Source organism: Cajanus cajan, chromosome 8, assembly GCF_000230855.2.
Source record: "Cajanus cajan strain Asha chromosome 8, NIPB_CcT2T_4, whole genome shotgun sequence".
Taxonomy (NCBI): domain Eukaryota; kingdom Viridiplantae; phylum Streptophyta; class Magnoliopsida; order Fabales; family Fabaceae; genus Cajanus; species Cajanus cajan.
In genome coordinates, this window is record NC_138524.1 from 17266854 (window position 1) to 17288316 (window position 21463).

The 21463-nt window shown below is 39.6% G+C and overlaps 1 protein-coding gene across 1 annotated transcript; it reads right to left on the reverse strand.

Moving 5' to 3' along the window:
• Window positions 1-9654: 9654 nt before the first annotated feature.
• LOC109792454 (uncharacterized) lies at window positions 9655-13131 on the reverse strand. The gene has a single exon (XM_020351867.2). It carries the CDS (start codon window positions 13129-13131, stop codon window positions 9655-9657), a length of 3477 nt encoding a protein of 1158 aa, XP_020207456.2.
• Window positions 13132-21463: the final 8332 nt, after the last annotated feature.

The window sequence follows — 21463 nt, forward strand, 5'->3', positions numbered from 1 at the left end:
CCAACTACAAATTAATTCAAATTTTTAAATCTATGGTCATACATTAACATTTATCTTTGTAAGGAACGATGATATAATAAGTAAATGAGTTTAGGAAGATTAACTAAACTAAATTATAGTTAAAATTAATGTAAAAAAATATTTAAGCTAAATGATTTATAATATTTTTAATTATTTAAAATTTAGTATAACATAGTTTATAGAAATGAGATATATTTAAGAATATTAATCTAATAAATGACAATTATAAATAACATAAAATAATTAAATAACATAAATTATGAACATCTCATTGATTATTTAAATTTAAAAATATCACAAATTAAACAAGTAAATGAGGTTAAGGACACCTCACTAAATAAAATATAAAATAAAAAATAGAAAAAAAAATAATATATATATATAATATAAAATAAATAAATATAATAATATAAAAAATTTAAAAGAAATAAAGGTACCTCACCTCATCTTAATGGAAAAGTGAAATTATTTATACATAACCTAAGACCATCTAAAATTTTTTTTTTTTCACTTTCTTTCTTCTTGCTCTTTCTCTCTCTTCTTCTCAATTTCTCTCTTCTCTTCTTACTCTCTCTCCTTTTCTCCAATTTTCTTCTCTGAAAGTTCTCCGCTCTTTGCCTATTTATATCAAAATTTGTAATGATTACTAATTTTATAATTATTGTTATTACTTTTATTTTTTAGTTGAAATTGAATTACAATTTCAACTCTTCTTTACTTAGGGATAAGGTTTCGTACATGCATCTATTGCAGATTTTTTTTTATATAAATAAACTTCCCTCTTTCTAAAATTATTTTAAAATTTTTTATTACTTATATTAAATATTTAAGGTTTGATATAATTAAAATATTATTTTAAAAATATTATAAATAAGGTTTTAAAATTTTATAATATAATTAAATATTATATATTTTCATTTTAATTTACTGAAAATATTATAATAAAAATTTTAAAGCATTAAAAATAAAAAAAAACATTGTATTTAATTTGTATTTATTTTTAAAATATGGTAATAGAAATTTAAACTATTATTTTAAAAATAAAATAATAATAATAAAATTGAAAATATTATAATATTGTATCATAAATTTAGAATATTACAATATTTCATGGTAATTTCACTTTAGCTTAATTACCTCATTTTTAAAAGAATCAAATAAAAAATATTTAATAAAAATAAGCCTCCTTAGTTCCAAAGCTTTCCATGTAAATACAATCCGAAGAAACAACTTAGTTTTGATTAATTAATTTATCAGATGTTATCACTTCATTGTGTGAAACATGTTTAATTAAATGAAGTAATTCAATCCTTTTAACGACATTAGAAAGGTTGAGTCTCTCTGTTTAATTATGTATATTTCACACAACATGATCTTATGTATTATTGTAGTGGCATTTAGTTTAGCCAATGGATAGATTAGGAGAAAGTAATGGGCAATGAAAGAACAACGATCTAGGAAACGAAAATATAATTATTATTCCATCAATGTGTTCCTACGATGGAATTCTCTAGTGACGCCCAACAAATCACTTCATAGGTATAAACAACGCAGAAAATATAATAGTGATCTAACTTCGGATTTTCATATATATATATAACAATAGCTACACATATGACAAAATATACCTTTATATGATAGTCTCTTAACGGGTTACATATGTATGAAAAAGATTAATTTACTTCAAAAATAAATTTTGATAGAGTAATTCTATTTAATAATTTATTATTTATATTGAATTTCAACGATTCAATTATTAACTTAAAAATTCTTAATAAGTTAATTATGTTTATAAATTTTTACAAAATTTAAAATTATTTGATATTTTATTACATGAATTCAAATTAATGTATATAAATAAAAGCATATTAATTTGAATCTATATAATAAAATATTATATAATTCTCAAATTTGTAAAAATTAATACACTTGATCTACTCATTAAAAACTTTTAATTTGATAGTAGTATAAATAGTTAAAATTCAATGTAAATAATGAGTTATTGAGTGAAGTAAATATACAAAGACTTACTCTTGAAATAAGTGAATCCCTCCACTATATGTGTGTGTTTATACTACTCAAAACAAAACATAAGTCATTGTAGACTATACATCAAAGACTCATATTTGAGTCAAACTCATCCACCGATGGCCTCTCGCAACCACTAGCTACAACTTGATAAGAAGTTAAAACTACACTATTGTAAAATATCTTAAAGCTACTGGTTAAGTAGAAGATAAAATTTACAATAGAAATAACATTGATTTGCATTCATCCTCTAAAGACTAAGGGGATAAAAGTTTATAATCTAATAACTATTATAATGGACTCTACAAGTGTCATTATCCTATTTTGGAGAATGTAAAATAACATAAGATTAAAAATGAATACAATAATAATTTAATTTCATCTTCAAAATCTTTTAACTATTTAGTTTTCCTTCTTTTGGGCTTTTGTCGGCCTATTCTATCATTGTTGTTGGGTTGAAAGAGAACCTTTTCCTCAAGGTTCTATGAAAAATAAAAAGACTCGTGAGTGTTAATTTTGGATGTTTTGAGATTTATTTGTGTTCCGGCCAAGGGGTGGACTAGGGTTTCTGCCTAGGTCGAGCCTCAAAGCCAGAGCATTCAAAAGTGTAATCTGCCTTCTCAACTCTAGGGTTTTGGGTTTTATAGTATGTCGCTCGTGGGCCTCTTGGGCCCCGAGAATGGCGGGATTTTGCTAATCGTTATTATCTCGATGGCGCGGGAATAAGGGGAACAGGTTTAGCCAGGTTCTGACCGACAGGAACCATGCCGAGGGCCCAGTCAGGGTTTAACCGACTGGGTCCATGCCGAGGGCCCAGTCAGGTTTTGACCGACGGGGTCCATACTGAGGGCCCAGACAGGTTCTGATTGGTTGGGCCCATGCCGAGGTGTCGAGAGAAATCCGATATGGGGTGCTCCCGTGTCAAGTCCGCTGAAAACCGAGCTCACCTTTGGGAAACTGGTTGAGTCACTAGCGAAGCCACCGTACGCATGTCCACCATCTCGGTATCCGACCGTAACCGTGAGGGCTTGAGGGAGTCGGCATCCGACCATGACGGTACACTTGCCTTCCAGCCCTAAGCCGTTAAGGCGAAAGGGCTTGGGGGAGTCGGTGTCCGACCGTAACCGTGAGGGCTGGAGGGAGTCGGTATCCGACCATGACGGTACACTTGCCTTCCAACCCTAAGCCGTTAAGGCGAAAGGGCTTGAGGGAGTTGGTGTACGACCGTAACCGTGAGGGCTTGAGGGAGTCGGCATCCGACCATGACGGTACACTTGCCTTCCAGCCCTAAGCCGTTAAGGCGAAAGGGCTTGAGGGAGTCGGTGTCCGACCACGACGGTCAACTTGCGCTTAAGCGCAGTCTACTGTATACCGAGTGCCCCTAAATGGGGAGGGTCAGCATGGGCTCTTATACCGAGGTGTGTCTTTTCATTTCTTCCGCGAAGAGACATGCATTTATTGCGAAAGCGGCGCTGCAGGATTTGAGTCATTGCGATGCCACGTGGAGGTGTTTGTCATTTAAATTCGAAAGTGTGGGACCCTCCAGCGCAGGTATTGTAACGTTTGGCGTGCGTTGCGACCCTTGGGTCTCAGTTCCCCCGCGCGCGTTGTAACTCTTGGGCCTCACGCCTCACGCGCGGCCCTTCCTCTTATAAATATGCGTCATTTGGGAACCTTTTGATTTCGTTTCTTGCCTCCTGCTCTGCGCGTGCCGTTCCTCCGATGACAGTTTCTTGCTTTCTTGTGGTCTACGGCGGCGCACGGCGGTTCTGTGCCTGTGTTGGGTGGGAAAAGGTTGTGAGGGTGAAACCTAGGTACGCACATCTATCCCCTTGTCTTATCCCCTTGTCTTAGTAGCTTTTATTTTGAAGCCAAATTCTTCCTCTGCCGTCAGTAAAGTTAGGTTTTGTTTATAAAATGGAAATGACCACCGTAAGTTATAAGGAGTTGTACAAATGGGTTAGGGATGATGTGCTGAAATGTGACTCAACCCTGAATTCTCGTGCTGCCATAGATAGCTTTTGTCGGGAGCATGTAGTGTGTAGGGAGGGCGCTGGTATTATTATTTGTGAGCCGTGTGTAGATAGGGAACCCGTCTGTGTTAGTTTCCCTAGTGCCCCGTCGTTAGAACGCTTTACATTTTGTTATACTACACTTATTTCCAAACTTAAGGTTAGGTGGCCACTTACCGAGTGTGAGAAAGGAGTGCTTCGAGTGTTAAACGTGGCTCCCACCCAACTTCACCCGAATGGATGGGCCTTTGTTCGTGGGTTCGAAATTTTATGCTCGGGTCTCGGTATTTCGCCTACTACCAACAAGTTCTTTTACTTTTTTGAGAGTCGTATATCTAAGCGTAGTAGTTGGGTGTCGGTGGGTGGAGTTACTGGCAAAGGGTTATTATCCCTATTCCAGCAATCCTATAAAGACTTTAAGAGGGCCTACTTCCGGATTCGTTGTACAGTGGGTAACGAAAACTTACTCGAAGGGTATCCATTGTACTGGTGTGAGAAACCTTCACCTATTAAGGGGTTAGAGGCTGACGTATTATCGGAAAATGACCGAGAGGATGTAAAAAAACTTGAAGACCTCAAAACCATCTTCAACACTGCCAAACTTCTAGATTTAGAGAATAGGCCCACTGAACTGAAAATCTACATAGGTACTTACGATTTTTTCTTGCGATTATGCAGTTGCTTTGTTTTCCGAATTTTATTGTGAACGTGGTGTGTTTTTGAACTTTTTGCAGAGAACATGGCCAGCCTGAGTAACCGAGAGCTTAGGAAACTGTGGAAAGAGCAAGAAGCGTCCAAAGCTGCTGGTGTTGAAGGGTCGGCGACCGAGAGGGTGGGGGAGTCGGGAACGCCATTTCCGCAGAAACAAACTGGTCCCCCTCCGCTCAAGCGTCGCCGAGAGGTAGATAAGTCGATATCGGTCGTGAATCTTGAAACCATAGTTGCCAATGAAGAGGGTGGTGACAGGGATGAAGAGAATGAGGCTCAGTCGGCCGAAAGGACCTTGAGTATGTGTCTCGGTGAAGGGTGGGAGCCCATAGACCGTGGAAACGAGAGCGGAAAGATCGCGTCATTCTGGGACGAGAAGTTCAATCATTCTGACCACATTCGTGGGACAGACCTGTTGGAGGGTGACAAGGAAGACTTGTCGAAGATGAGTGCTTTCTCCATTGTGAAAGGCATCGAGTCTCTGTCCAACCGACTTTCTGTTCTTTCAATAGTTAATGAGGATAAAGTCCGGAGCTTGACGCGAGAACTGAAGCTTCAAGGGAAGAGGGTGAACGTCCTGGAAGAAAGTTTGAACAAAGGGAAAGCTGACTTAAAATGGGTGTCTAATGAGAGAGACAAGCTGCTCAATGGCCGCCGAGAGTTCGAAAGTGAAAGAAAGGCATGGGCTGAGGAGAAAGAGCTGATGATGAAGGAACTTGAAGAGACTCGACTCGTTCGGGACAAGAATGCCGATGCTGCCCAAGTTTTTGAGACCGACGTCTCTAAACTCAAAGTTGAGCTAAGTAACTCAGAGGCCGAACTTCATGCTGCCAAGGTTGAGGCCTTGAAGAAATTTACTGCGGGTTTTGACGCTGCGATTGAGCAAGTGAAGTTCCTCCATGCGGACCTGGATGTTAGTGGTGTGGGGTACTTCAAAGAGATTGTTGATGGAGAGCTGATGGATCCCCCCGAGGATGATTAGGTTCTTTGTTTAGGATGTTGTGTTTTCGCACCATTGTTAGATGTGTTTCAGAACGATTGTTGTGTTTTCCTTTTTGGGCTCAATGTGAACTTACTCCTTTTTTGGCACAATTCAAGGGAATGATGTTTTCCGAGTAATCTGAGCGTGTAATCATGATCATCGTAAATGAAAAAAAAAAAATTTCTAAGTTAAAAATGACCAAAATGTGAACACAGTCGTCCAAATACCGAGTAGGGAACATGCCAAAAATTTTTCTAAGTTAAAAATGAATCTCGAAGCATATAGTCGTCCAAATACCGACTTGAAAGATACCACAATTTATCTAAGGTAAAAATGAATCTCAAAGTATCTAGTCGTCCAAAATAACGACTAGAAAGATGCCAAAAAACTTTCTATGTTAAAAATGAAAATGAAAATGATGGAACACAGTCGTCCACATGCCGATTTGAATAGTGGCAAAAACTTGTCTAAGTTATAAATTGAACCCTGTTGGAGGTAGTCGTTCAACTGCTGACTAGAAAATGACGATTTTTTTTTTTTTTTTAAGTGAAAAGTTGAATTCCAGTGCACCTAGTTGTCCAAATGGCGACCTGAGTAATGACAAATTTGTCTAAAAATTGAATCCCAATGTCACTAGTCGCCCAAATACCGACTATAAAATGCCACAATTTTTCTTGTTAAAAATGAATCTCAAATCATCTAGTCGTCCAAATACCGACTAGAGAAATGCTACAATTTTTCTAAGTTAAAATTTTTCTAAGTTTAAAATGAATCTCAAACCATCTAGTCGTCCAAATACCGACTAGAGAAATGCTACAATTTTTCTAAGTTTAAAATGAACTTCAAATCATCTAGTCGTCCAAATACCGACTAGGGAACATGCCAAAATTTTCTAAGTTTAAAATGAATCTCAAAGCATCTAGTCGTCCAAATGGCGACCTGAGTAATGACAAATTTGTCTAAAAATTGAATCTCAATGTCAATAGTCGCCCAAATACCGACTAGAAAATGCCACAATTTTTCTTGTTAAAAATGAATCTCAAACCATCTAGTCGTCCAAATACCGACTAGAGAAATGCTACAATTTTTCTAAGTTAAAAATGAACTTCAAACCATCTAGTCGTCCAAATACCGACTAGAGAAATGCTACAATTTTTCTAAGTTTAAAATGAACTTCAAATCATCTAGTCGTCCAAATACCGACTAGGGAACATGCCAAAATTTTTCTAAGTTTAAAATGAATCTCAAAGCATCTAGTCGTCCAAATGGCGACCTGAGTAATGACAAATTTGTCTAAAAATTGAATCTCAATGTCAATAGTCGCCCAAATACCGACTATAAAATGCCACAATTTTTCTTGTTAAAAATGAATCTCAAACCATCTAGTCGTCCAAATACCGACTAGAGAAATGCTACAATTTTTCTAAACTTAAAATGAACTTCAAAGCATCTAGTCGTCCAAATGGCGACCTGAGTAATGACAAATTTGTCTAAAAATTGAATCTCAATGTCAATAGTCGCCCAAATACCGACTAGAAAATGCCACAATTTTTCTTGTTAAAAATGAATCTCAAATCATCTAGTCGTTCAAATACCGATTAGGGAAACATGCCACCCTTTTTTGTCTTCGAGTTATTTATACTCGCCCAGCCGGAGTTTTGCCGACAATCACGAGTTTGTCTTCGAGTTATTTATACTCGCCCAGCCGGACTTTTGCCGACAATCACGAGTTTTGTCTTCGAGTTATTTATACTCGCCCAGTCGGACTTTTGCCGACAATCACGAGTTTGTCTTCGAGTTATTTATACTCGCCCAGCCGGACTTTTGCCGACAATCACGAGTTTGTCTTCGAGTTATTTATACTCGCCCAGCTGGACTTTTGCCGACAATCACGAGTTTGTCTTCGAGTTATTTATACTCGCCCAGCCGGACTTTTGCCAACAATCACGAGTTTGGTCTTCGAGTTATTTATACTCGCCCAGTCGGACTTTTGCCGACAATCACGAGTTTGTCTTCGAGTTATTTATACTCGCTCAGCCGGACTTTTGCCGACAATCACGAGTTTGTCTTCGAGTTATTTATACTCGCCCAGCCAGACTTTTGCCGACAATCACGAGTTTGTCTTCGAGTTATTTATACTCGCCCAGCCGGACTTTTGCCGACAATCACGAGTTTGTCTTCGAGTTATTTATACTCGCCCAGCCGGACTTTTGCCGACAATCACGAGTTTATAAAATATGAAAAAACAATATGAGCAATAATGATGTTCATTGAAGAATAGACGAACTATGGTGCCTCGTTAAAAACCTTCTCAGCCAAAACCCCTCTTATTTTTACGGGGACAAAATGCTGAGTTAGGAAAAGAGTGCACCTAATACAAGATAGAAGAGAGACTAACTATAATAGAAACGTAAATTGGCCGCGTTCCAAGTTCTCGGTATCATCCCTCCATCCAAGGTCTTAAGTCGGTAAGCCCCTTTGCCAACCACATCATCAATTTTATAAGGGCCGACCCACTTAGGCGATAACTTGTTCTTCATCTGTGTTAGCTGAGCTCGCCTCAAAACTAGGTCGCCGACGACAAAGTCTCTTGGATTTACCTTTGTATTGTACTTGAAGGCTGCTCTTCTCTGGGCCGCTACTTGATTTATCCTTGCCTTTTCTCTTGTCTCTGCGATCAAATCCAAATCAACTCGTCTTCCCTGGTCGGATTCTTCCTCCGAAAAAGCTGTAGCGCACTGAAGGCTCTGCAATTTCGATCGGGATCATGGCGTCGGTTCCGTATACTAGATTGAAGGGAGTATCTTGGGTGGTTGAATGAACAGTCGTGTGGTACGACCATAGCAGTCGGGGAAGCTCTTCCACCCATGAAGCGCCTGAATCTTGCACACGTTTCTTCAATCCTGTAAGGATTACCTTGTTGGCCGACTCCGCCTGACCGTTAGACTGTGGGTGTTCAACAGAGGTGAATGCCATTCGGATACCGACCTCTTTACAAAAATCTCGAACTCTCGCGCTTGCAAACTGTGTCCCATTATCAGAAACGAGCACTTGAGGGACTCCATATCTGCAGACCACATTCTTCCAAAGAAAAGACCTGACCTTTTCTGCCGAGATGGTTGCGACCGGCTCCGCCTCGATCCATTTACTAAAGTAATCTACCGCCACTATTAAAAACTTCAGCTGTCTCACCGCAATCGGAAATGGACCGAGTATGTCAATACCCCACTTGTTGAATGGCCAAGGAGACAAAATCGAGTGGAGTCGTTCAGCTGGGGAGTGGTGCAGTGTTGCATGCCTTTGACATCCGTCACACTTTTGAACCCAATTGACGCAGTCATTTCTCAGACTCGGCCAAAAGTAGCCTGCCCTCGCCACCTTGTATACCAGAGCTCGTCCTCCAATATGGCTTCCACACATTCCGCTATGTACTTCGTCCATCACTCTCTGCGCTTGTGATGTGGTCAAACACCTTAGAAGGGGAGAGCTGAAACCTCTTCGATACAATCTCTCGTTGATGACTACGAATCTGGCTGACTCCCTCTGTATTAGTGACGCCTCCTTTTTATCCTCTGGCAATTCCCCCCGAGTTAAATATGCGATGTACGGTCCCATCCATGAATTGAGCTCTTCTTGGATGAAAAGAACACTCCCTTGAGGTTCATTGATACTTGGTCGCGCTAAAGTCTCTTGGATGACCGACCGAGTGGCTCCCGGCTTTTTTGTGCTAGCAAGCTTGGAGAGCAAATCGGCCCTCGAATTCTGCTCTCGTGGTACGTGGTTAAGTATGAACTCCCGGAAATTTTCTGATAGGAGCTTGACTTTCTCCAAGTACTTTGCCAGTTGAGGGTCCTTTGCCTGGAAAGTGCCTGCTACCTGCCCCGTGATCAGTTGAGAGTCACTTCATGCTGATAAACTTGTCGCCCCCATTTCCTTCGCTAACGTCATGCCAGCCAACAACGCCTCGTACTCGGCCTGGTTGTTGCTCGCTCGGAATTCAAATCGCAGCGACTGCTCTAGTAGTATTCCCCCCGGGCCTTCCAAGACAATTCCAGCTCCACTTCCTCCTAGATTTGAGGCACCATCAACCGATAGAATCCACTGAGTTTCACTGGCCGTGTTCTCCTCGGCCGGAGGGGTTAACTCTATTAGGAAATCGGCTAATGCTTGAGCTTTGATTGCTCCTCTCGGCTCATACTTGATGGAAAATTCTGATAACTCGACCGACCACTTCATCATCCTGCCAGCCAGATCGGGTTTCTGCAAGACTTGTCGAATCGGATGATCAGTACGAATTATCATTTCGTAACTCTGGAAGTAGTGTCTCAACTTCCTCGCCGTGACTAGTATCGCGAGGGCCAACTTTTCGATTCTCTGATATCTCGTCTCAGCTCCCTGTAAGACCCTACTTACGAAGTAAATAGGGACTTGAGAGGTCTCCTGCTCTTGTACCAGAACCGAACTGACAGCTCGGTCGGATGCCGAGATGTATACCAACATGGGCAAGTTTGATCGTGGTTTGGTCAAGATCGGCGGGGATGCCAGCAACTTCTTGAGTTCCGAGAAGGCTTCCTCACACTCGGCCGTCCAAGTAAACCGGTCGTTCTTCCTCAGACATTGAAAAAGGGGCAGGGCTTTATCCGATGCTTTTGATAGAAATCGGGAGAGAGAAGCCATCCTTCCCGTCAATTGTTGTACCTCTTTCACCGTACATGGACTCCTCATGTTGATGATCGCCGAGCACTTGTCCGGGTTCGCTTCAATGCCGCGGTGAGTCAGCAGGAAACCGAGGAACTTTCCCGCCTGGACACCGAAAGAGCACTTCTCAGGATTCAGTTTGAGTTGGTACTTGCCAATGGTGTCGAACAATTCCTGCAAGTCGCCAAAGTGCCGACTCATGCTTTCTGACTTCACCACCATGTCGTCTACGTAAGCTTCCACGTTCCGCCCTAATTGACTCACAAGGACTTTGTCCATCAGTCGCTGATAAGTCGCCCCTGCGTTCTTCAGACCGAACGGCATAACCCTGTAGCAGAAATTTGCTTGATCGGCTATGAAAGCGGTCTTGTCTTCGTCTGCAGGATGCATTCGGATTTGGTTGTACCCCGAGTAGGCATCCATGAAGCTTAGTAGCTCGTATCCCGATGCCCCATCCACCAAAAAGTCTATGTTCGGCAGTGGGTACGAGTCTTTTGGGCAGGCCTTGTTAAGGTCGGTGAAGTCTGTACACATTCTCCACTTCCCGCTGCTTTTGCGCACCATGACTACGTTAGCCAACCAGGTCGGATATTGGATTTCTCGGACGTGTCCCGCCATTACTAACTTTTGTGTCTCTTCCGCGATAGCCCTTCGTTTCTCCTCGTCGAACTTCCTTCTCTTCTGGATCACTACTTTCGCGCTTGGGTCTATGGCCAGCTTGTGGCACAAGAAATTTGGATCAATTCCAGGCATATCGCTGGAATGCCATGCAAATGCCGACACATTATCCTTCAGCACCCTCACCAATCTCTCTTCGTCCTCGGGCTTCAAAGAGGTACCTATCTTCACGTTTCTTCCTTCCATTACCTCCACTTCTCTGACGTCCTCTGCTGGGGCGGGTCGGTGGTCGAACTGACCCATTCTAGGATCCAGTTCGACAGAATGGACCTCCTTCTCTACCCGCTTAGTGTACAGTCGCCTTCGCGCCTTTAAACTGTCCCCATAACATTTCCGAGCAACCTCCTGGTCCACCCTGAGAACCCCCACAGTGCCATTCGGCAACGGGTATTTTACCTTCAGATGGGGAGTGGATACTACCGCTCCCAATTTGTTCAGAGTCGGCCTACCGATCAGTATACTGTATGATGACTGAGCGTCGACCACCAAATACCGAACAAGCACCATCTTCATCTGAGCTCCCTGGCCAAAGGTCGTCTCCAGATCGGCGTATCCCCTTGCGATGACTTGATCTCCTGCAAAACCAACTAGAGTCCCTGCATAAGGAATTAGTCGGTCATTAGGTATTTTCATCCCCTCAAAAGTTTCCCAGAACAAAATGTCCGCGGAACTTCCCTGGTCAATCAACACGCGCTTCACATTGTACCCCATGACAATCGCCGATACGACGACGGGGTCGTCCTCATGGGGGGCTACTCCTTCGTAATCCGTGTCTGAAAACGAAATCTCAGGCTGAGATGGTCGCCTGAATTCCGACACCGTCAGCACCGACCGAGCGTACCTCTTTCGGGTCGCCGAGGTAGTTCCCCCGCCGGCGAAGCCCCCTACGATGGTATTGAAATCGCCGTGGATGGGTTGCTGATGAACATCCGACACCTTTGCTGGCGCGTCTCTAGGAGGAGTTCTCTCCCTATGCCTATCCCTCCTGGTGTCATCTTGCATGCGCCTGGGTCTCCTATCTGACGAGCTTCCCTCCTGCTTTCTCGCCACAAACTCCTTCAGTCTTCCTTCCTTGATTAAACGCTCGATCTGTCTTCCCAGAACGAAACAATTTTCCGTCGAGTGCCCATGAGCCCTATGGAACTCACACCAATCGGTTTTGAAAGGGCCCAACTGACGGTCCGTCGCCGCCGGGAACTCGAACAACGATGCACTGTTGACATCGTGGAGTATTTGTCGCCTTTGTACAGTGAGTGGAGTGAACTTCTCTTCTTCACTGCTGCGCGTCCACTCGCCCCTTGACCGACCACCGTGATCGGCCTGCCTGTAATTGTCGTCCTTCACGTTGTACCGGTCTTGTCGTTTGTTCCAGTCTGATCGCGGTCGAAGATGCTTGTTCCCCTCCTTATTGCTACCTCCGGCTTCTCGGTTCTCAGCTGTCCTTTTGATGATCTGGTTCTGCTCCGTCTTGATGTGGCTCAAGGCGAAAGCCCTCACCTCCGACATTGTCTGGCAATTTGCTCTTTCAAGTGCAATATCGAAGGCACCGGACCTCAAACCTTTCTGAAATGCGATGACTGCCATTCTCTCATCCACCGATGCTATCCTTAGAGCCACCTCATTGAATCTCTGCAGGAAATCCTTCAATGACTCCTCCCGTTGTTGCTTAAGATCGAATAAATCCGACGTGATCGGTGGCTTCTTCTTATTAGCGGCAAATTGAGCCATAAACAACCGACTAAAGACGTCTAAGTCGGTGATGGATCGATCGGGGAGGCCACTAAACCAATCAAGCGCCGCCTTCTTGAGTGTGCCCATGAACAACTTGCAGCGGACTTCCATGCTCCCTCCACAGATCAACATTTGAGCCCGGAAATCCGTCAAATGTTGACTGGGGTCCTGCGTTCCATCAAAGGGTTCGACCTGTGGTATCCGATGATCCCTAGGGATCATCTCGGCCTCTATGGCTTCCGAGAATGGTCGGAAGTCTCTAGGGACCTCCATCATGATGTCCTCCTCCACAGTCCTGGTACTAGCTGCTATTCTGGCCTACATCTCATCCGCTCGTCTCCTGATCTCCTCGTTTTCTCGTTGAATGGCCTCCTCTCTCTCCCTAGACCGCGCATTCTCCTCCCTTAAGCCATTGATCATGGCCATCATTTCTTCCATGGTTGGTGGTTGCGAGTTGTTGTTGTTGCCGCCTCTCGCCATGGTAAAGTGTGGGTTTTTTGTGTTTCTTGGGGCGTAGGAAGAGTTTCACTGTAGCCCCACGGTGGGCGCCAAAATGTTCTGGCCAAGGGGTGGACTAGGGTTTCTGCCTAGGTCGAGCCTCAAAGCCAGAGCATTCAAAAGTGTAATCTGCCTTCTCAACTCTAGGGTTTTGGGTTTTATAGTATGTCGCTCGTGGGCCTCTTGGGCCCCGAGAATGGCGGGATTTTGCTAACCGTTATTATCTCGATGGCGCGGGAATAAGGGGAACAGGTTTAGCCAGGTTCTGACCGACAGGAACCATGCCGAGGGCCCATTCAGGGTTTAACCGACTGGGTCCATGCCGAGGGCCCAGTCAGGTTTTGACCGACGGGGTCCATACTGAGGGCCCAGACAGGTTCTAATTGGTTGGGCCCATGCCGAGGTGTCGAGAGAAATCCGATATGGGGTGCTCCCGTGTCAAGTCCGCTGAAAACCGAGCTCACCTTTGGGAAACTGGTTGAGTCACTAGCGAAGCCACCGTACGCATGTCCACCATCTCGGTATCCGACCGTAACCGTGAGGGCTTGAGGGAGTCGGCATCCGACCATGACGGTACAATTTGCAAAAGAGATATTTTGAATGCATGATATATAGGATAAAAGAAACACACTTGGTGGACTATATATGCTCACACCTAATGAAAATGCACCAAAGAGCCCTGGAGCTCCTACGCACAATGTGGACTCTTCCACACTCGGCATAAAAGTCATAAAGAGAAATCCTTTCTTTCTATCACTCGAGTCCGAGAATGACTCACAATGCATGGTGTTGCATTAGAAATGATGCTTTTGCAGAAAGTGCAAAAAATCACACAAGGCAACCCAACATGCAATTACACAAATTTCAATTAGTAAAAACATACGATAAACATAATTGTACATCAATAAGCCATCAATTAACATCTTCAACATACAATATTCCTTACTAATTCATTTTAATCTATCCTTAGGATTCCTACAATAACTACAAGCACTCGTAGATTTATGATTCGATACAAAATACGAAATTAAACATGATTGCTTATCAATTACTATAAATAGAGCACATAAGAAGAGTATAAAACATAAATTCACAATTTATAACCTAGAATTGGGATTTCTCCATCATAACACACATGAATATACAAGAGATATGTAGGGCTAATCTCTTTACCCCACTATAATATTCCACACTCTAGAGTTAGACTTCTCACTCTCCCTTACCTCGATGAATACTAGATGTAGGGTATGGATCTCTAGGATGATCTCTGATCACCTTTAGTTATCCAAGTTCTTCAAATGCATAAAAGCGAAAAGTAAGAAAAGCATAAAATAACTGATGAAACTTCCTTTTTTAAAAATCCTAACCCACACTTAACCCCTCTATAAAAACTATAACCATAATTAAGCTTTCCTTCCCTTAATTAATTAAAATACAAATAAATACATAAAATAAGCATATTCCTCTAGCACATACATAATTAAAACATTTAATTTGGTAAGATTTATTTTTATTTTAAAACACTCATATCTACAAAACCTCCCAATTAATTTTAGAAAACGTTTTAAATTTATGTAGAAAATGGGTATTCTTTGTGACACCCTCTACTCCAACATTAATACACAAAATATTGTTTCTTTTTCCTTTAAAGTAAATAAAATCTTTCATAGTTAATATCTTTCATGGATAAAACAATTGTTTCAAATATCATAAGGTAGAAGATTCACGTTCGTAACTCATAAATCATAACAAGTCGATATGTAAGTATTAAGATTCAAGAAAATCATATAAAAGAAAATATAGATTAATTCCAGCAAAGGTGGCAGTGCCTCCTAGTTAGGAATTAATTTATAACTTTCAATTCATGTAATAAAAATAATATAACAAAGATATACATTTTGGTCTTTTCTCAAGAACATTCAAAATTACAAAAGAAGAGAAAATTAAAGCTTTTTTTTTTTTTAAATAATAACATCCCAAAAACAAGCCTAGCTATGCCCGATGTCACATCCTATCAGAGCATGCCCAACTGAAGCCTTAAGCCTCATCACCAACATCCTCATGATGTTGTTCACCTGCAACATAATTTAAACATATACAAAAATAACAAGGGAGTGAGAAACATCTCACTCAGTTTCAGGTGCAGAAATAAAGGTTAGATAGCACCCACACACACACACAACAAATATAAGTCACATATAAACAATACACATACATCATCAATATCACATATATACTCATTTATCATGCAATGATGTCATGAACTCGACTCATAAATGCATGCATGTGGCGCCATAAGGAAGTTTCACAATTCATCACTGGTGACCCTAAGGCACACCTGGTTACAACTGTCGGTGACCCAAAGGTACACCTGATTAGCATATCATCAACTGTCGATGACCCTAAGGTACACCTGGTTAGCATATCATCAACTGTCGGTGACCCTAAGGTACACCTTGTTAGCATCAACTGTCGGTGACCCTGAGGTACACCTTGTTAGCATCGTTGGTATGCGGCCTCAGCGGCACACCTGAAGTAATATATGCATATGATGCATGTCATACATTCATTATTTCATGGACTCAACATTTAACTTATTACAAGATTTCATCAAGTATATCATGTCATTATTTTTCATATTCTTATTATCACAGCTTGTCTCAATAGTCTATTCTTAGGTCTCATAGTCCATTCTTAGGTCTCATGTCATTGTCCATATTTCCATGGTCATGTCATAAATACTCCTCATAAGGTCCGCATAGGTATTCACAGAGATTCAGAAAGCATTCTTATTCATATTAAAACTCATTTATTATTAACATTAATTTCATACTCATTTATTACTTCAACAAAGAACAAGGTAGAGTAACTAGAAAATCAAACAGAACAACGACACCTTCAATAAAGAACAAAGTAGAGTAAATAGAAAATCAAACAGAACAACGACACCTTCAACAAAGAACAAAGTAGAGTAAATAGAAAATCAAACAGAACAACGACAAGGGATTGGGGGCCAATCCGACAATCATACTATCCAACAATTATCCCCACACCCCCGAGCGAGGTTTCTCACTCCCCCCCTTACCTGGATAAGTGGAGTTGAAACTTGGGCAGAGCCTCCTCCTCTGGATTCCCTCCTTCTTTCCCTCTCTTTCTCTCTCTTTCTCTCTCTCTCTCTCTCTCTCTAGAATTTTCACTTTTCACTCAGTTATAATTTTTCACCCCCTAGTCCCTATTTATAGGCATCCTGGGGTCCCCGGAACGGCCCGTATTGGATTCGGAACGGCCCGTTCCGGATCCTTCGAACATAGGCAAATTTAGCAACTGGAACGGCCCGTTCCAAAATCGGAACGACCCGTTTCAAAAAGCAGAACGGCCCGTTCTGAAGTTCACGTTAACACTGATTGACCATAGTTGGAACGGCCCGTTTCCAACTAAGGTCTTTAGGCAATTTCATAACCTTGGAACGGCCCGTTTCCCTTTGGGAACGACCCGTTCTGGAAATACAAAAATGAGTAATTTTCTTCTTTGGAACGGCCCGTTCCACTTTTGGAACAGCCTGTTCTGGTCCCTCAAAAACAACTTATTTTCATTTTTTGGAGCGGTCCGTTCCACTTTTGGAACAGCCCGTTCCAGCCTAAAAAATATAATTTATAAAAATTTCATAAATAATTTTAAATTAATACAAACCTCTATAAAATCCCTTTAATTAATAAATAATAATCAACAAGAAAATTCAGGGTGTTACATTCTTTCCTCTTAGCTACTTCACCCTTTTATTATTAATCCTTAAATAAACAGTTTCATAGGTATGATTTTCCTTCAACTGAAATGTTGTTGGATTTAAGGACATGAGAAGGGTCATGGACATATTTTTTGAGTTGAGAGACATAGAAGATACCGTGCAAATTTGAAAGAGATATAGGTTAGGCTATTTTGTAGGGGTTACTTCACCAATCTTTTTCAGGATTGGTAAGGACCAATGAAACGAAGAGTAAGCTTGTGGGACTTTAGTACTCTACCAACACCAATCCAAAGAGTTACTTTAAGGAATTAATACATGATTTCCCTTTTTAAACTCTATATGTTTTTCCTCATCTTATCATAGTAACTCTTTTGCCTACTCTATGTTGTCCTCATGTTATCTTAGATTAACACTTACTTTTTCTATTGTTTGTTGGACTACTTCCAACCCTAAGATATAGTGCTCACTAGGTTCTACCCAACATAAGGGTGTCCTACACCTTTTACCATAAAGGACTTCATAAGGTGACATTCCAATATTGGAGTGGTAGCTATTATTATAGGTGAACTCTATAAAAGGTGGGAAACTATCCTAATTAACTACCCATGTGTTCTAACACAAGCTCTAAGCAAATCCTCTAAAAATTAGATGGTTCTCTCGATTTGGCCATTTGTTTGGGGATAGTAGGTTGAACTCAACCTAAGCTTTGTCCTTAAAGCCTTATGAAAACTCTCTCAAAATCTAGAGATGAATATAATGCCTATATCAAAAAACATACTAGATGGAAACCCATGCAACCTCAGAATCTCCCCTATGTACAACTTGGTATCCAAAGGGTACCTAGATAATAATTGGATTGCAATAAATAGACTTGGTTAATATATCCATTATCACCCAATCAAAAACCAAGTTCTTTGAAGTTCTATGTAACCCAACCATAAAGTCCATGGATATACTATCCTACTTGCCCATAGGTATATCTAATGGTTGCAACTTTCTTGATGGTGTCTAGTGTTGTACCTTAGACTTTTGGAAAACTAAGCAAGCTATACACAAACACCTCTACCTGTCTCCTTAGTTTAGGCCACCAAAACATTCTCTTAAGGTCTTGATACATCTTAGTGGCTCCTAGGTGGATACTAAGGTTGCTTCTATGTTCTTCATCTAAGATCATCCTATTAAGCTCTAGAATGATATCTAAGCTAAAAATCATAGTTCTTAAGGAATTTTAACCGTTGATTCTATCTCATGTTTAACTCATTTTGGTCAAAATGGTACTTAATATTCTTATGGCCACTAAACATCTTAAACCACGAACCATATAAGTAGTGTATCCACAACTTTAACACAAAAACTACAATAGCTAACTCCAGATCATGGTTATGGTAGTTTTGTTCATGAATCTTCAATTACCTAGACACATAAGCTACTACTTTTTCTCTCTGCATAAGCACTCCTCTTAAACTCATCTATGAAGCATCACAATATACTACAAAGGTCTCATTAGGGTTAATTAACACTAGGAAAGGTGCACTAGTTAACCTCTTCTTAAGTTCTTAGAAACTCTCCTCATACCTAGATTCGCACACAAAAGGTTGATTTTCCTAGTTAACTAAGTAAAAGTCATAGTTAATCTACATAAGTTCTCTATGAACCACCTATAGTGACTAGCTACCCCCAACCCCCAAAAAACTCTCAATCACAAATATTGACTTAGATGTTTCCCTCTCAAGCATAGCCTCTATCGTAGCATGATTTAATATGAGTGTTTGTAAATAATAAGGAAAGTATTGGAGAAAAAGATATACACTAAAAAGAGGGTTGAATAGTGTATATCAAATACAGAGACTACGTACAGTTCTCAATCCAACCAGATTGAGTTTTACTATCTTGTATAAGATACAAGTATTATTTTACAAGCCACTTCTGGCTCAACACCCAAGTATTCTTTTAACAATCCTCTCCAGGTTCAAACACCAAGTATTGTTTCAACAAGCCTCTCCAGACTCAAACCCAAGTATTCTTTCAACAAGCCTCTCTAGGCTCAACACTAAGTATTCTTTTGCATAAGCCTCTCTAAGTTCAACCCTTAAAAATAAGATTTAACAAGAGTTACAAGGATATCTTTGTCTTTTCTAGATGTGCTGCTATGAAAATACAATACAAATAAACTACAAAAAACTATATATTAGATTTACAATGAAGATCTTCTTTGTAGTACTTCAACTTTGTTCTCAATGATAATTTTTTTTTATTTACAACGTTTTTCTCTTTTCTTCGTAATGCCTCTTTTTTTTTCATTTCTATCCTCGTTTATTTTTATGCATGTTTGAAGGTTTGACCCTTATATAGTAGCTTCAGAGAAGATGACTGTTACAACAATGTTGGATTTAAACGTTCAAATATTCTTCACAGGTTGCTTCGTCTATCTTCTTTGTTGATCCTAGAGATTACTATTGATGCATTAAATGCTTATCAATGATGCGTGTATCTCTAATATGATCCAGACAGCTATGTATTATCATTTCCTTCTATTTTGAGTGTAGTAGAGTAGTGTCGGCACAGAACAATCTTTGTAGTGTTTTTTCAATAGAATTCAGGATTTTCTCTTTCTTTCCTGACACAATGATTTAACATTTTCTTTTGAAAAGCTTTTGTTATCTTTGAGGAAGCTCTTTTTATTTGATTTGTTAAGGAATAAAGAGTTAATGCTCCTTCTGTTATTATAATGAAAAATAAATGTGGCATTAATTTAGATGATGCACTTCGCGTGGTACACTTCGTCTTAGAGACGAAATATGACATATGCTTCATTTGAGATAGTCTCTTGAGAAAAAAAATTGTTTTTTATCATAAAAAATTATAGCTACTCTAGGATTTCAAGATCTTCTTTTGATCCTACATACTTCCTTTTTGATCTTATAGAAAGACTCCAAATTTATTTTATTTTTGTAAGTGTTTGAAGGATATATATATATATATATATATATATATATATATATATATATATATATATATATCATGTATTCAATTATGAGTTTTAATTAATAAGAAGGGAAGGAAGTGCAACCAAGGTTAATTGTTTTTATTGATGGATTAAACGAGGGTTAAAGGGTTTTAAAAAGAAAAGTTATGTCAATTTGCTTTATGCTTTCTCATTTTTACACTTTTGTGCATCTGAAGAACTTGCAGAACCAGAGGCATCTGGAGATCATACCAAAAATTTGCACCAAGAGACTAGCATTCACCAAGGTAAGTGGGAATGAGTAGTCTCGCTCTAGGGTATGGGATATCTATGGGATAGAGAGATTGGCCCCAATCTTTTCATTGTCATGTATGCTATATGAGGGAGAAATCCCAAATCTTGATTGTAACTTGTGATTATGTGTTATATACTTTTATTATGGGCTCTACTTGTAGTAATTGATAAGTAATCATGTTTAATTTTGTATAATTGTGTGAAATCATGATTCTATGAGTGTTTGTTAGTTCCTACGGGAACCCTTAAGATAGAGTAAATTGAATTGGTAAGGAATAATTATAGGTGACAATGTAAATTGATGGCTTAACAATATTTAATTATGCTTCTTGTATGCTTTTACCAATCAAAATTCATATAATTACATGTTGGATTGTCTTGTGCAATTTTTTGCACTTCCTACATAAGTCTCATTTCTAATGCGACACTAGGCACCATGAGTGGCCATCGAGCATGAGAGTGGCAAAAAACACGGATTGCTCTTTGTGACTTTTACGCTAAGCATGGAAGGGTTATTAGACTTTTGGTTAGCATATCAATTGTTGCAAGTAGTAAAATAGACAAAATCCAAGTACCAAATCCATATAGACTTGTGTAACAACTAATTAATCTAATTTATTAGTAATTAAGGAAAAGAAAAAGATAGATTTAGTTGAAGAACACAATAAAGATAAATAATATATGTTTTGGGATTTAGGATAAAAAAAGGATTGAAAGATAATTGATAATTTAAAAAGAAGATGTTAGGGATTGATTTCACTAATCTTTCTCACACATATTCTTCCCATTTATTATTCAATTTTAGTAATTATCAAGTGAATTCAACAACCAATGAAAATATTTCAAACTTAATTAGTTATGTGAAAAATTCTAGGTTCCTTAGTAAAAATCTCAATTCCTTGGTGAAGTTTTATTAAGAAACCCACATTAAGATTAGAGATCTAAAACATTATCTTATAAGAATTATCCTATTCCTAGTAATAAGCTTTATTAGTGTTATTCTCCATATTGTATTTTCAAAAGGGTTTCTCAACCTCAATTAAATCTATGAGATCATGCAAAGTCAAAACAAGCATTAAGAATAAAAAAAAATAACTAAATAA